General features: G+C 41.7%; 2 protein-coding genes across 2 annotated transcripts in view; one reads left to right on the top strand and one right to left on the bottom strand.

The window, feature by feature from the left end:
* The window catches only part of LOC112248798 (lipoxygenase homology domain-containing protein 1-like), a 39,555-nt gene extending 36,169 nt beyond the window's left edge, over positions 1 to 3,386 (top strand). The window contains exons 40-45 of the mRNA XM_042320737.1: positions 235 to 412; positions 542 to 727; positions 968 to 1,138; positions 1,458 to 1,596; positions 1,823 to 1,978; positions 2,071 to 3,386. Of these exons, the coding sequence (XP_042176671.1) occupies positions 235 to 412; positions 542 to 727; positions 968 to 1,138; positions 1,458 to 1,596; positions 1,823 to 1,978; positions 2,071 to 2,551 (1,311 nt within the window). The 3' untranslated portion in view covers positions 2,552 to 3,386. The remainder of the gene's footprint in view (positions 1 to 234; positions 413 to 541; positions 728 to 967; positions 1,139 to 1,457; positions 1,597 to 1,822; positions 1,979 to 2,070) is intronic.
* Positions 3,387 to 4,294: 908 nt separating this feature from the next.
* On the bottom strand, positions 4,295 to 14,960 carry LOC112248797 (E3 ubiquitin-protein ligase RNF165). The gene is given in 10 exon segments (XM_024418116.2): positions 4,295 to 7,890; positions 8,026 to 8,129; positions 8,703 to 8,798; positions 9,066 to 9,170; positions 9,446 to 9,575; positions 9,804 to 9,932; positions 10,235 to 10,331; positions 10,334 to 10,355; positions 10,358 to 10,536; positions 14,687 to 14,960. Coding segments are annotated over 10 exon segments (1,041 nt in total). The 5' UTR covers positions 14,748 to 14,960; the 3' UTR covers positions 4,295 to 7,772.
* Positions 14,961 to 15,019: the final 59 nt, after the last annotated feature.

Genomic DNA, 15,019 nt, shown 5'->3' with positions numbered 1-15,019 from the left:
AATAGCATCCTATTCTCATGCTTAAGTTCAAGGTCAGAATATGCTTAGAGAGAAAAGAATTACGCTCCATTTACACGCGCTTTACTTGAGTCGGAGTTCCCCCATACTGTATTGTGTTTATTTCAGCCTTCTTATCTCAAAACAGTTTCTGTAAATTACCCTGAGAGTCTGCTAATAGATTAAAATGTTAATATAAATGTCTGGTATGTATGGCATACTGTACGTGTCCTCTAGATCGTGATGCATAACCTGACTACAGAGGAGGTGTCTGTGTTTACCAATGAGAACTGGCTGTCGAAGACCAAAGGGCCCAAAAGGACTAAGATCTGTGAGCTGGCAGCGGTGGTGGATGAGGAGGAGATGGTGGAGAGGACCACCTACATCATCCAGGTCCAGACCAGTGACATCGGAGGTGGGTCACAACAGCTCCACATGAGAACAAAATTCCACATGGGAAAAACTCCTGCACCCACTAGGCACCCCCTGGTTCTACCTTTTTTTTCTCACCATCTTTAATATTCCTTTTCCCCCTCTCTTCCAGGCGCGGGCACTGATGCCAACGTGTTCCTGATAGTGTTTGGGGAGAACGGAGACACTGGTACGCTGGCACTAAAGGAGGGCGGTAGCAGAAACAAGTTTGAGCGGAAGTCAAAAGATGTGTTCCGCTTCCCAGACATCCTCAGCCTGGGAGAGCTTTCCAAGATCCGCGTATGGCACGACAACAAGGGTGAGGAACAGGTCTTCATGTGCCATGCCACATAGTTTTATCACAAACGGTGATGGCGGTGGCCAAACGGACTGAAACAGGACACAGGAGAGCTTTCTTTCTCACTTTTGATTGATAGATTTCTTGGCATCTGCAGTTCTGTACACGGGATTTACAGCAAGGGGAAACTAAGCTCTATTCTTGAAGTGGCTGATTGGAGTAGAGGCAAGAATATAAGCCATAAACCTGTGTTTCTCTCAGGTCCTGCTCCGGGTTGGCACCTGGAGTACATTGATGTGAAAGATGAGACGATGGACCAGAATTTCCGTTTCCCATGTGGCCGCTGGCTGGCCAAGAATGTGGACGACGGGCAGATCATGACAGAGCTGGCCTGTGCCAACAACGACATCCTAGACTTCAGTGACAAGACCAGTGAGTTCACCTCTGACCCTGATGTAGACTAGTGAGCCAAGAAAACTCCAGAGAAATAGATTGTTCCATGATAAGTGGATGGCCGCTCTATTAGATTTACCATTTGGAATGTTCGGTTAATTGAGACTCCATATGAATGAATATCAACATATAAGTGAATATAGTCTACCAGATCAGTTTACATTTCCTTTCAATCCCTACACCTAACATCTAGGCTAGGGATTGTAGATATGTTATTATATTTTACATGGCAGGCACATATGTTATGAATAAATTCAGTTAGAATTTAAGAGGTTGCATTTTTTAATTCTTTCTCCAGAATATGAAATTGCCACAACAACAGCTAACACTGATGACGCAGACACCAAGGAGAATGTGTGGATCGTGCTGGAAGGAAAGAGGGGACGTTCAAAGGAGTTTGTGCTAGAGAATAGTTCAAAGAAAAAGAGGTTCCTTTGGTAGGTTCTCAAAGAAACACTTCAAGCCATTCTCTTGTTATTGGTTCCCCTAAAGAATCTTCTCTTCTCTTTCAAGTGCTCTGGCGTTCTACCTTTTCTATTGATCTTACTGTTTTCAGCAGGCCTTTAATTTCAGGACAGTGAAGTTCATACTGTGCTTAGAAGAATAATTATTTTACAGATATCAAAGAAGGGAGAGTAAAATCCTGTGGATGTTTCTTTTCAGTGGAGCCACAGACACGTTTGAGTTTTCCTCCAAGCATGTGGGTGAGATAGCTGGCATCTGTGTGGGGCACACGACTAAAGACAGCAAAAAGGTGAAGGGTGAGGCCTTCTGGCACGTCCTGGAAGTTGTGGTGACAGAGAAGGGACTTGAAAACAAGTGAGTGAAAACTTCTGGGAAACAAAGACAGGTATTTTTCCTCATCATGTCTAAACTCATGTCATTATGCTTCTCTTTCTGTTCCTGTCCAGGTATTTATTCCACTGTGATGCCCAGATCCCTCTAGCAGCCAAACGGGACAAGTTTCTGACCTTCGAATGCTTTAAGACCATTGAGAGCTTTGCCAGCAAGGTCCGCAGCCTCGTGCCCGTCAAATACGAGATAATCGTCATCACCGGCGACGTCAAAAGGGCCGGAACTGACTCTAACGTTTACATCACCATATATGGCTCCAATGGGGATTCCGGAAAGCGTTCCTTAAAGCAGAAGTTCCGAAACCTTTTTGAGCGGGGACAAACAGATCATTTTATTCTGGAGATGTTGGATTTAGGGGAGCTGCTGAGGGTCAAAGTTGAGCATGATGGCTCAAGCCACAACTCTGGTTGGTACCTGGAGTGTGTAGAGGTTACCAACACAGCCAACTCGGTCACCACTATCTTCCTGTGTGGGAAGTGGTTGGATCCTCAGAAGGCAGATGGGCAGATACAAAGAGTGCTCTACCCCAAATACTGACAAGTATCCATGTTAACCCTTAGTAGTCTAAGCCGGTGGGGGCTTACTGCTATTAGTCAGTAGATTCATACCTGGAAAAAAATCTATCAAAATTAAGTTTGCTTTAAAGTGGCTGTCCTATATCTGAGAGATATAAGAAAGATCAGGATTTTAAATTTATATATATTTTTAAATGTACCCATATTTAACCCCCCCCCCCTTTTTTTTTAAAACACTAAACTACTTCCAAATATACTGTTTCATTAATTGTTTTAACTGGTACTGGGCTACCTTCAGACGAGTCTTGTGATGCTTGTGGGCGTCCTAGCCAAACTGTTCAGACGATACAGACAGAAGTTGGCAGATCGGTGGTACCGACTTTAGACGAGTCACGTGACCGTTGTGTTCGTGAGAGTCTCATCTTTCCATAGAGTGGTCATATTAGTTTGGATGCCAAACCATTCGGATGCTGCAAAGGTTTTTGTGAGAGGACCGATTTTCGAGACGTCTCATGGTCTGACAAACACAGCTGTAGCTCGGCCACCCCGCAGATGCGGAAAGTCGCCATTGTAGGAGGAGGTAGATTATCAGCTCATGCAAAAACCATATCTCTAGTTTAAACAGACAGATTTTTATGGGGATTTGTTTATTATGTTATGCTAATTAGATTTCCCATGGAGGCGCGGACGTTGACTCTAGAGTAACCTCTACGGGATCGTTGTCCCTCCACCGGGACAGTTGTGTTAACGTGCGCTAATGTGATTAGCATGACTTTGTAAGTAACAAGAAAATGTCTCAGGACATAGACATGTCTTATATGGGCAGAAAGCTTAAATTCTTGTTAATCTAACTGCACTGTCCAATTTACAGTAGCTATTACAGTGACAAAATACCATGCTATTGTTTGAGGAGAGTGCACAACTACAAAACTTTTATCACAGCAACTGGTTTGATACATTCACCTCTGAAGGTAAATAATGTACTTACATTCAGTAATCTTGCTCTGATTCGTCATCCTGGGGGACCCAGAGATAAAATGTAGCATAGTTTTGTCTGATAAAACCAATTTTTATATTAAAATGTAGGAACTTCTAAAGTTTGAACCCCTTCTGTTTCTGATTTATTATGGCCTTTCTATTGCATTTCAAAGATAATGATTTTTTTTTAAATGAACGTGTTTTTTTGTTTGCATCATCTTTTACCAGATCTAATGTGTTATTATCCTACATTAATTTCACATTTCCATAAACTTCAAAGTGTTTCCTTTCAAATGGTATCAAGAATATGCATATCCTTGCTTCAGGTCCTGAGCTACATGCGTTATGTCATTTTAGGCAAAAAATGGATAAAAGGTTCTGATCCTTAAAAGGTTTTAAGGGACTTGGGACCAGCTATTTATGTATTGGTGGTGGTGGTGGTGGTGGTGGGGGGGGTTCTGGAGTACTTTTCAGTCAGAATTGTATTTGTATGTTTTAATATTTAACTTTGTGAAACATAAACAGAGAACATAGGTGATAACTATATAGAAACAAATGATACTCAGAAGCATATTCATAACATGTGATTCTATTCACTCATGCTGGACTAGATACACCACTGTTGACATGTATTTCATGCACAGGCTCTGTGTGTCCATAGCCTAATTGTTAGGATTATTGCTGATATTTTGATTTTATACTTGCTTTGTGTTTATAAACATTTGTACCGATTCTTGTGTCATGAAGTTAAGTATTTACTAGAAAAATTGAATAATCCTTAACCAGGTACTTTCAGCATTTTGGGCAGTTTATTTGAAAAACACATACAAAAAGATCATATACAAGACAATAAATAAAAAAAGGAGACAGAACAGTTTGGGTTAAGCTATGCAACTTTTTGCATCATCATTAGTAATAAATACAGTACAAAATCCACCAAAAGTAAATCTAAAGATTTTCCACAATATTCACTGATCCATGTTATTCTTCATTATCATTTAGCTATTGCTTTTCATATTATTGATACATACTTCGTCTATAAAATACCCCAGCTCATAACACATTGCGCAGTTACAGCAAAACAGCAGTGTGTTGTACAAAGATGGCCACTTCCCTTTAAATCACTGGCAGGTTAGTTTCATCAACAGTTTGTCAGCAGCAAAGAAAACATCTGTAATATTCAAGAAGGTACAGCCTTATATTAAACACGTCTACAGCTACGCCCATGTACACATATGAAAACCTGAGGAGGACATGCATTAGAAAGCTTGTGCTTTAGGATTCTACTGTTCATTCCCCTTCACCAGCTCGAGTTAAAATACTATGGCTACTGTCCGCTAACGCAGTATACCGTCTGTAGAGGACAGAGGGCAAGTCAGGAGTTTTTCCTGACCAGGAAAAACTCGTGGCCCTAGATATGGGGTAAGGCCAGTGACAGCAGGAAAAATAAAAAATAAGACCAGTCAGCTTCATTCCAATCGGATATATGTCGGATTAATAAATTGTTATTATTAAGAAAATGCACACAGAAAACGGGTGGTTAGCTTATTATACCCAGGTGTAAAACCACACTAGAGTATCAAACCAGAAAAAAATAAGACCCAATAGCTCAAGTTTATCATGTTAGCCACCTCTCGCACCTAACTACACAAACACAGCATTTGCCAGCAATACAAAGTACCTAATAATGGAGTTATTCATTCATATGGGAGGAGTTAATATAGCTGGGCCAGAGAAAGGTATGGTCTGAATGGAGACACCCAACATTCACATATGGTGAAATATACAATCGAGGTAAATCGAAACAAATGAAAACAAACTGAGAAACTGGTAATGATCAGGGATAAATATGAAAAATAAAAGAGTATCATATTTCCTCTATGCCAGCAAGGGGTATAGCCATGCTAGGAGGTTTACATGCTAAAACATTTGCAGCTAGTCACAGTCTGTCCACTCGATCAAAGCAGGGGAGGGGGGGGGATCTTCGATATGACATTGAATGGAATGTAAATCAAGATCAACAGCACCACGTTGGCTAGAGACAGCTCACATTACACCCTTCCAAATTACATGTTCTCCTTATGAAAAACGCAACTTGCATGCAAAGCATCCCCACCAACCAATGCATAATGAGGTATTATTATTATTATTTTTTTTACATTGTGTTATTTCTAAATAAATAGATTGATTCAATTGCAAAATCAAGAGAGAAAATACATGAAATATGCCACCACAATAGCTACGGTTAGTAATAAATTATGATTGTTAAATACTTAAGGCATTTCAACTCACAGCATCCTATGTGAAGTAGCAACCCTCCTTGTTTGTCTGTCTAGTATTTTTGGATGGAGGGTTTGGACAAAGGAAAATAAAAAACGCAACACAGTCAAGTCAACCTCCAAAAGTACACAAGGAAGCATGAAGACATGTGTAACGAACACAGACGCATAAGCTAGAACAAGGAGACCCCACACCACCAAATCTACTTCAGGCAACCCCATATTTTAGTGCATTTACAAAACACAAGCTACATTAATAAATATGTTTTTTTTTTTGCAGCATTGGAGCCATGTCTTCAAAATTGTTTAAAAAAAATGGACAAGGACTTGGCTTTACTTGGTCCAATGTCCAAATTGGCATGAGCGCTCAAAACAAATTGATAGTAAGAAAACCAAAATGAAGAAAAAAAATTAAAACAAATCAAAGAAATGTAAATAGTAAGAATAATTGTTTGGTATTTTCAAACGAATGGCTTTTTCTCCCTTTAACCCTCGTTCAAGTGAACTACACCAACATGATTCATGCACGATATAGAGAAAACAGCTTCCATCACTGAACAGTTTACAGTGGTTCTAGCAATACCATACACAACTACCATCATGGGGGACCATCTTACACATTCTAGGACACAGAACAAAGGCCTACTAGTTGGATATATCCCAGGAACACCAGCTGTATTCCTGTATTGAACAACGGGAGCAACTGAGATTGAAATTAAGGGAACCGAAACAGAGGTTGTTTGCTATGCACTGTATAACTCACATGTGCTTGTTCTGTAGGCAATAAGGTACTGGTATATGTTAGAAAAGGATTACATTGTATTCACTCTAAAGACAAGACACAGACACTGCATCCCCAGCCTTTAAGATCGTGCTATGGATGAGGCTGTGAGTAGAAATTGCCCATAAGAGCAGTTCTTGAAATCAGTTTACCCCTCCCCCAATCCTAATCTTAATCATTAGGAAGGGAGACGCAGCAGTGACCAAATATCAGCGTCTAGGGGAAACTTCATCCTGCTCCATGGATGAGTAAGAGAGTCATACTGTTTATGGTTCACATGCAGAGAGACTGCAGACTTTCTACTGCTCCACAATCACAAGACAGCCCAAGCCTGCCATAGAGCATGCATATCTGGGGCCTCTGTTCTAGACTATAGAGACCCCACTACAGCACAATACAGACCACTGAAGCCATGCCTGGATAGCATCTCTAGCATCCACTGTGATGGCAGAGATCTACTGTACTGGAAACCCACAGAATGTTTGGCCTTTGTACATAGCTAGCACTTCCTCATTGCCTGTAAGCCTATTCCCCTTTGTTAAATAGGAGTATTTTCCCTCTACCCCCACCCCATCTTATTTCTCAAAGTGGGATTTTTGCTTGCTACACAACACGGTCACTCTGTTGTAAATACTGGCGATCAATTACAAGACTACTACACTCCATTACACCATAAGCATTAGGCCATAGAAGCTCATTTCAAGAAACATTCCCTTACTGATTTCATATCTCTTCATATTTTGCACAGATGTGCTGTAGTTAAAGCTCAGCGTTTGGGTTTCATCACACGGAGGAAGACCAACACACATCAGCGGTCGAACATAGACCTATATATATAAACCCTCAGCAACACAATACACACACATGCTAGGGGGTTTGATAGAGAATCATCTTTGAGTAGGTTTATGGAGAAGCGAATGCTACTGTGCACAACCCGATGGAGACTCATCAAGCCCCAGCACCTGTCTATATATTCTGCCACCCTTCTGCCTCTCTCCATCCATCAGCCTGTTTTGTTTCTCTATTGTATGATCAGTGTGGTTTCTTAATCCCTCCCTCCCCCGCTCCCTCGTCCCCTTCATTGTCTTCTTCGACTGGCTCAGAAGGCAGGCTCATAAGTGATGCGGGTGGGAAGGGGGACGTTTGGCAGCGCTCCTCCTAGGGATGCTATGGGGTATTACAGGAAGGGGCAGGGAGAAGAGGTATCAGCTGTCTGGTGTCAACTGGGTCTCAATGTCCACCCGGCATATGGGGCATTTCCTACTGGTGGCCAGCCATTGGTCAACACACGCCTGGTGGAAGAGGTGCATGCAGGGTAATCTCCTGTTGGTGGAGGAAGATGTCGAAGAGTGTTAATACAAATGACCATAGATACACAGAGATCTGCAAACTGTACTATGTGTTGGCACCAAACCTTCCATGACACCAAATGTTCATTAGCATTTTGACTAGACCCACCTGACATCCTCTCCATCCTCCAGCATTGATAGACAGATAGTACACTTCTCATCTGTATCCAGTTCGTCGTCCTCCAGCCCTAGCTTCAGGTCCTGGGGTATTCTCTGGAAAATAGAAGAATATACAACAACAGCTACAATTACCATTGGCAATGTATCTCTCATTTTCATTCGCAAAGTATCGATAGTTCACATGAAAATAGTTATGGTTGAAGTCCTCATAGTGTAGTTCTGATATATGACTAACGGCTGTCCTGAAAAACCCTGTTCAGAACCATCGTCCTAACACGGCATACAGTATGCTGCAGAAGACACAATTTATAAAGTGCCTTTCGGGTTCCTGTCTCATTGGATCCTTAAAATGTCATGCTTATGATTCTTTCACATTACTGTACAGTAGATTCAAATCAGACTTGCACAGCTTTATAATAATTGGTCCTTTCACCTACAAGATGAGTCATCCTTGGTCTTAAAATTGGGTACACCCCAGAACAGATAGTCTGGATAAGTCAGTTTGGAGTGGAAGCAGACAGTATTCTTTGGAGAGATAATGTGGCTAACAATAACCTAAAATGAGATGGCAATGTTCATCTGTGTCATTCTACTCTATGGTACTCTATTATATTTACTACCGCAGTACATCCGTTACCAACACAACTTATGAGGGCATAGTCTTACCTTCTTGTATTTGTGAGGGAAGGTGAACCTTTCAATAGTGGTCTGGATGGCCCCTCGGTTCACACTGCCCAACCTGTCCTCCAGCTGCAGTAGCTCCTACAGGCAACATTTGGGGAAAGACCAATAACTATCTTCTTTCAGTACGATAAAAAAACAAACATAAAACAATGTTATTTTTTTGATTCAGAAGCATCTGGAGCACAGAGCTAGAGGAAATTAGAAGATCAGTCCCACATGAGGCTGTCCACAGCATTGGACACACAGAGGCAGGGACGGATGTGTGAGAGGTGAAAGTGTATGTGTGAGGGGGTGATAGTGTGATGGGGTTGATGGGACTTGGCCGTGTGACTGGGATGACTGCACCTCGTAGCTCTCTCTCACAGCGGATGCATGGCGGGAGGGGTTGAGGCCCTGCAGGGCCAGCAGGTGTAACTGAGGATATGGGTAGTTTCTGATCTCATGGACAACCTAGAGAGAACATACAGAGAGACAGTGAGGGAGTAATCTGGATACATTCTCCTCAACTCATCTGAGAAAACATCTTTGCATTTCATACTGCTTCCTGCCTGCCATCCCCGAATCCTGTCTATCCAATGATCTATGGTGTGAATACCAAATCAAACACTCCAGGTGGTTTAGCCAATAAGGACACCAGCAGCGCAGATCATGAAACGTCACTTTAAATGGGACTGTCCATTCTGATCATTTAAATTCCATGACAAAAGTAGTTGTGATGTCCTCACCACTTGGGTGGAGGTGCTGTTCCTGGGGAAGTGATGCATCCGGGGAGAGGTCAGGTAGTGTTGAAAGTGCTGGGGCAGTGGGCGGATGTGGTACTGGTGGGGGGGCAGCCCCGCGTCCACACTCAGGTCCCTGACCAACCACACAGGACAGGAGGAAAGAAGAGAGAATATCAAATTAAACACTGGGCCCATTTCACAGACCCATCAACTATTCAACATTGATTGTCATTGGATTACATCATGCCCGTGGGAGGGGACTCAAATTTGAAATGAAGATTATCCATAGTTCAGGATTAATGTATTAGACTTAACTATGAAGCCACACTATTGTATGAGCGCAAGCTGGTGTGTAATTTACCAGTCTGTGCCTTCGGCCAGGTAGCGAGGCTGCTGGCCAACAGGCTGTGGGGGGACATGGAGGGCAGGAACAAACTCGTACCCCAGCCGCAGTCTGTGGGACTGGTGGGGCATTCTCTCTGGGGTGCGTCTGCTGACACAGGACAACCAAAAGTTTCTATACACATTACATTCCCCGCAATCTGTTGTGTGGTTCCACAGATACCATAGAAATGTAGACTCAATTTAAAAGCACTTTTGAAGTATGAAAACACATGCCAAACTTTGGGGTTAACTACTCCTTTACCAGGGGCACATTATTAAACTGTACAGATTTTGGGGGGTTGCATCAAAATATAGCTGTTTGTACAGAACATGACATTTCTAAAGCTTATGGAGGTACCCTAGTTATTACGGGAGTGGCGTGCATAGCCAGAAACCAAGTCCCCATACCTTGAAGGTGGCATGATGCGGCGGTTCTGGGCTTCTAGGATCTGCTGTTGGAGGAGGTATTGCTGGTGTAAGGCCTGAGGTAGGAAAGGGGGACCAAGAGGTCCTGGAACTGGGGTGTGGGGGTAAGGGGTTGAGGGGCGAGTGGAGCTGGTGGCCAGAGGGAGCCAGGTGGGGGTTTATGCCCGACTGGGGCTGACCTGGGTGGGGCATGGGGAAGTCAATGGGCAGCGGGGCATGGGGGCCTAGCTGGAAGTGCCGGCAAGAGGTAGCATGGCTATGCTGCTGCCGGTTAAAGAGGGATCCTGTGGAAACATCAAGAGGGAGTTAGACACCTGAGAGAAACGGTAGGTTAGAATTAATTGTGTATGAGACGTGGAGTGTGTGTGCAATTGTGTTTCTGTAGGATGATCTTTACAAAAGCCCTAAATCTTACCTATGGTGAAGCAACACATTCAATCTGCATGGAAAATGTTAATTTCTCCAAACATGAATGGTCTTTTATGGCATCATGTCACATTTTGACCCTCTGTTTGGATTCTCACCTCTGGGCATCTGACTCTTCGGCAATGGGCGCAGCCAGGACTGTGCATTTAAAATGGTGTATTCAAGTGGTTTCCAAATTAGGCTGTGTGTAATATATGAGAACAACCTTGAATCTGTTTGATAGAAGTGCACAACTGCTGTCAGAAGTGTTTCTAGATCTACTGTGTGACATCCTGCTGATCAACCACTAATCCACAGGACAAAGAAAACAGAACATCTATTTCTAAGAGTTTTTCAAATTGTAATATAACTGTTTCTCCATTATAAATCACTGAGGATTTTACCAATGTGATGACTGCTGCGAGTGAGTCCTTTTTCTGAGAACGTTCTCACCTGTTAAACTGTGGGTAACACAAGGCTGTATCATATAGTACAACAACACTGTGAATGTTTATGTTGGGCTCCCGAGTGGCGCAGCGGTCTAAGGCACTTCATCGCAGTGCTGGAGGCGTCACTACAGACCCTGGTTTGATTTCAGGCTGTATCACAACCTGCTGTGATTGGGAGTCCCGTAGGGCGGCGCACAATTGGCCCGGCGTCGTTAGGGTTTGGCCGGGGCATGCGGTCATTGTAAATAAGAATGTTCTTAACTGACTTGCCCAGTTAAATAAAGGTTAAATTAAAATAAGTGTATCACTACCCAAATGTCTCTATCAGCAAAATGTTAAAGCTACATAGACAAATACGTTGTAGGCTTTATCTCCAACCAGAAATCAGTATCAATTTACATACGGCCTATATCTCTTTCTGTCACTCAGACACACAGTGCTACCCGAAGCTTTCCCATATGTAGATTCCTTGGTTCAGGGGAAATAGCTTGAATGCATTGCATGCCATCTCAGTACTTTTTCCCTCTTCTTAACCACAGCTATTTGGCAGCTGAAGAGAACAGGCTGCTGTTGAGGCTCGAGAGGGAGAACCAGATGCTACCAATGTACTGTCTTGGTTTTAATACTGTGTGTGTGTGTGTGTAAATATATATGTGGATAGACAGGGCTGACAATTCTAATGGAAATAGCATTGATTGTGAAAAGGAATGGCTTTCAATTTACGTGAAGTAGGTCTAGGCTACATTGTGACATTGATGCCAATATGACAAAATATATTTGAAAGGGGAGAACACAATTCATAGGACAAGACTTCATAGTCTGTGATTTTCTTTTCATGGCGGCAAATTTTAGTTTGGACTCAAGCAGTAAGAGAAGTCAAGGAAAAAGACCATCAAACTAAATCTACCCACTGAGATATACGCAGCCTAGCACCAACATTTTGGGGCGAACCTACATCTAGTCCTTTGTGTCACCTTCAGTTGCTAGGCTCTTTTCTAATATGAACATACTAAAGTGTTTGTGGAAGAGTGGATAACACATTCAGATGAAAACAGGTGAAACCCCTACAGTTGAGAAATGGGCAAATATCTACATTGCATTTGGATCATTACGTTGGGAGTAGATTTGAAGGTGCAGGGCTATAAAATGCCTAGGAAAATAGTCATGAGTCTAATCTTGACAACTTTCAGAAACATCCGATTGTGGTGGTGGGTTTTAAAATATCACATTCAGCTCATAATCAGTCACTAATGAATGAGTTAGGCCTGCTAAATTAGCATTTGATCCAAGGATCAGAGGCGCACTGCACTTTCAATTGTCTTAGTAGAATCACCATGAATGACAGGGGATAGACTCATTCAGGCCTTGTGATGAGAAATGCAAGGAAATCGTCTATCTTTGTCACAGCGGGAGAGGTGGGTGAGGTGGAGGTGGGCAGGTAGGGACGAGGGGAGGGATAAAGACAACAAATGGAAATCAGCAAGAAGCACACTGAAGGTTAGGAAAAATACTATATTCTTTATTGGAAAATATTAGTATATGTGGAATTTGTGTTTTGGTTGTTGTAATAATAATAATAATATCAATACCATGCAACAAAAATAAACAACATAGACTGAAGGCAAGGCTCACCATGCTCCATGAAAGGGTTAAAAAGAACAAAAGCAGCATCCAATGAGCAGATGTGGTTGGCTACAGCACAGTACAGCAGGGTACATCTTTACCACAGAAAAATTACATTGGAATTTACTATTCAATGTAAAAAAATAAAAAATCATATGAATCATAACATGACCATGCATTGAAAGTACTATTACCAGAACAAAGGGTAAAGAGCGACCACAACCAAACAATAAAAGACGTTATTACTCAACAAGAGGATTTACTGTAGCAGTGCAGGAGATAGGCATCCCTGTGAAATGGATAGCATTTTGCACTTTTTTTTTTTGAGGATCATTAGGAAGTGATTAACCACCAGTGAGTATCTACTACTTATAGAATTTGTTTTTTGCTCCTTCTCAAAAAGAACAAAGTGTTAGACAAATCGAGACGATTATGACAGGTTGTTGGGAAGAGGTACAGTGTACCAGTATTTAATCCATTTTGATGTGTTGTCCATTTTTTTATCACTCAGATGACCACACTAGGGATAATCCTAATTGTGTGTGTGTGTCATAATATTAAAAAGTATGGGTTCTACATGTCATGGAAGAATGCCAATAGGAGAATTTGCAACCATTACTTAGCCACATTTGTACAATGCACTTTCCATGGAGAAAATTTGCCAAATTCTGGTCTTCAGTAAAGCAGTGCAGAAATCAAAACAATTGCAAAATGTATCCACTTTACAGGAATTTACAGCATGTTGTATATCAAGACTGGATGGGCGGTACACAATTACATTGATTTGATTCTCTAAAAGAGCTAAAAATGGGTTAACAATACAGCTACTTCACAGAAAGAGACGACAGGTGTTAGCATTTTTTTCACAACAATGAATTGTGGGTGAATGGTACATTCTTGGGGGCGTTTAAACAAAAATAATAGCAATGTCTTCTGATGGAAATAGGAAATGAAGAAGGGATTCACAATACAGCTAAATACAGAGAACAGGCCACGCCACACCACACAGCAGCAGATGATCATTAGCTACAGAATGGGGGGGACGACAAAGATCTGATAAATGCAGAATGTAGAGCCAGCCTCGATACTATGAAACAGGAAATAAGAACAGAAATAAAAAGCACAATGTGAAATCATTGATGCCAGTGTATGAATTTAGTTTATGCTCTACACTGTAGCCTAAATGGTTTATGAAACGGTATGTTTTGGTATTGAATCAACGTGAAATGACTTGTGCAAAATCACCTGGTGGATAGCTTGTTTTAAATATTGGGGAAAACAACATACGACGTGTTAATTAAAAGAGCTTTGATAATTTGATATATGTCAATTTTGCCTGTTTGTAAACTACTATAGTTGTGATATACAAATTGTATAGATTACCGTAGCGAATTGAATTTGTCGCAAAACCCTCTCGGCAAGCAGTAAAGATGATCTCCAAATGACATCATCCTGGGATTAAATAGGTTATCCAGTAACCTAACCTGCAGAGAACGCGCTAGCTAGCTAACCTTCAAACATGTTTCACGCATTACTGTCTGTGGTCTGACATTACACCACTACCATTAATGTTACTTGGTTAAGTGTTTCTTAAAATGGAACTGACTAGCTAGCTACAATATATAATGTCCAAAAATAGCGAAACGTTTAGCTAGCATTATAGCTAAATAGCATTGGTCCACGCGCTAACTAGCTACAGTAGTTAGCTGTCAACAGCTAGCGTTATCTACATCTCCATTTGAGAAGGGGGAAAAATATATATATATATATTTAGGCAAATAGGACCAGACCCATACTACCAAGATGTGTAGTATGGTCTTGCAATTGTTAATAAAATGTAACGCTCGTCAACAACACGTTGGAATGGATTCTAAAGAGATTTGCGAGCAGCTCCAGTGGTATTAAGATGAACATAGCACATGACATGTAAGTGTTAAAGATTAATAAATATAAATACCTCTATTTCTTACTGAGCCAAATACAGGAAGAACCAGATATCCGACATGCACTAAAACCATCCTTGGATCCTTTTCTTGCCGCTGGGTTTTTGGAGAGACAAATAGCCCATGCGGATGATCCGTTTCAATCTTTCTACATTCAAGCGGATCTAGCAAGCACTGTGCTGGCAGGCAGCTGCTTCGGTGACAAAGCGTCGATGGCTCGGTGTTTTCTGAAGGAACATTTAGGAAATGTAAAGTACCACAAATAGCCACTAGGTTGTGCCATAACCCCTGTAGAATGTTTTTTCAGCCAGAGTAATTCATAGATAAGTGCACTCCGCTGCAGTAGA

The sequence above is a fragment of the Oncorhynchus tshawytscha genome, linkage group LG04 (assembly GCF_018296145.1).
Source record: "Oncorhynchus tshawytscha isolate Ot180627B linkage group LG04, Otsh_v2.0, whole genome shotgun sequence".
Classification (NCBI taxonomy): Eukaryota; Metazoa; Chordata; class Actinopteri; order Salmoniformes; family Salmonidae; genus Oncorhynchus; species Oncorhynchus tshawytscha.
Note: the sequence above shows the minus strand (reverse complement) of the source record. Positions and strands in the feature narration are given on the sequence as shown.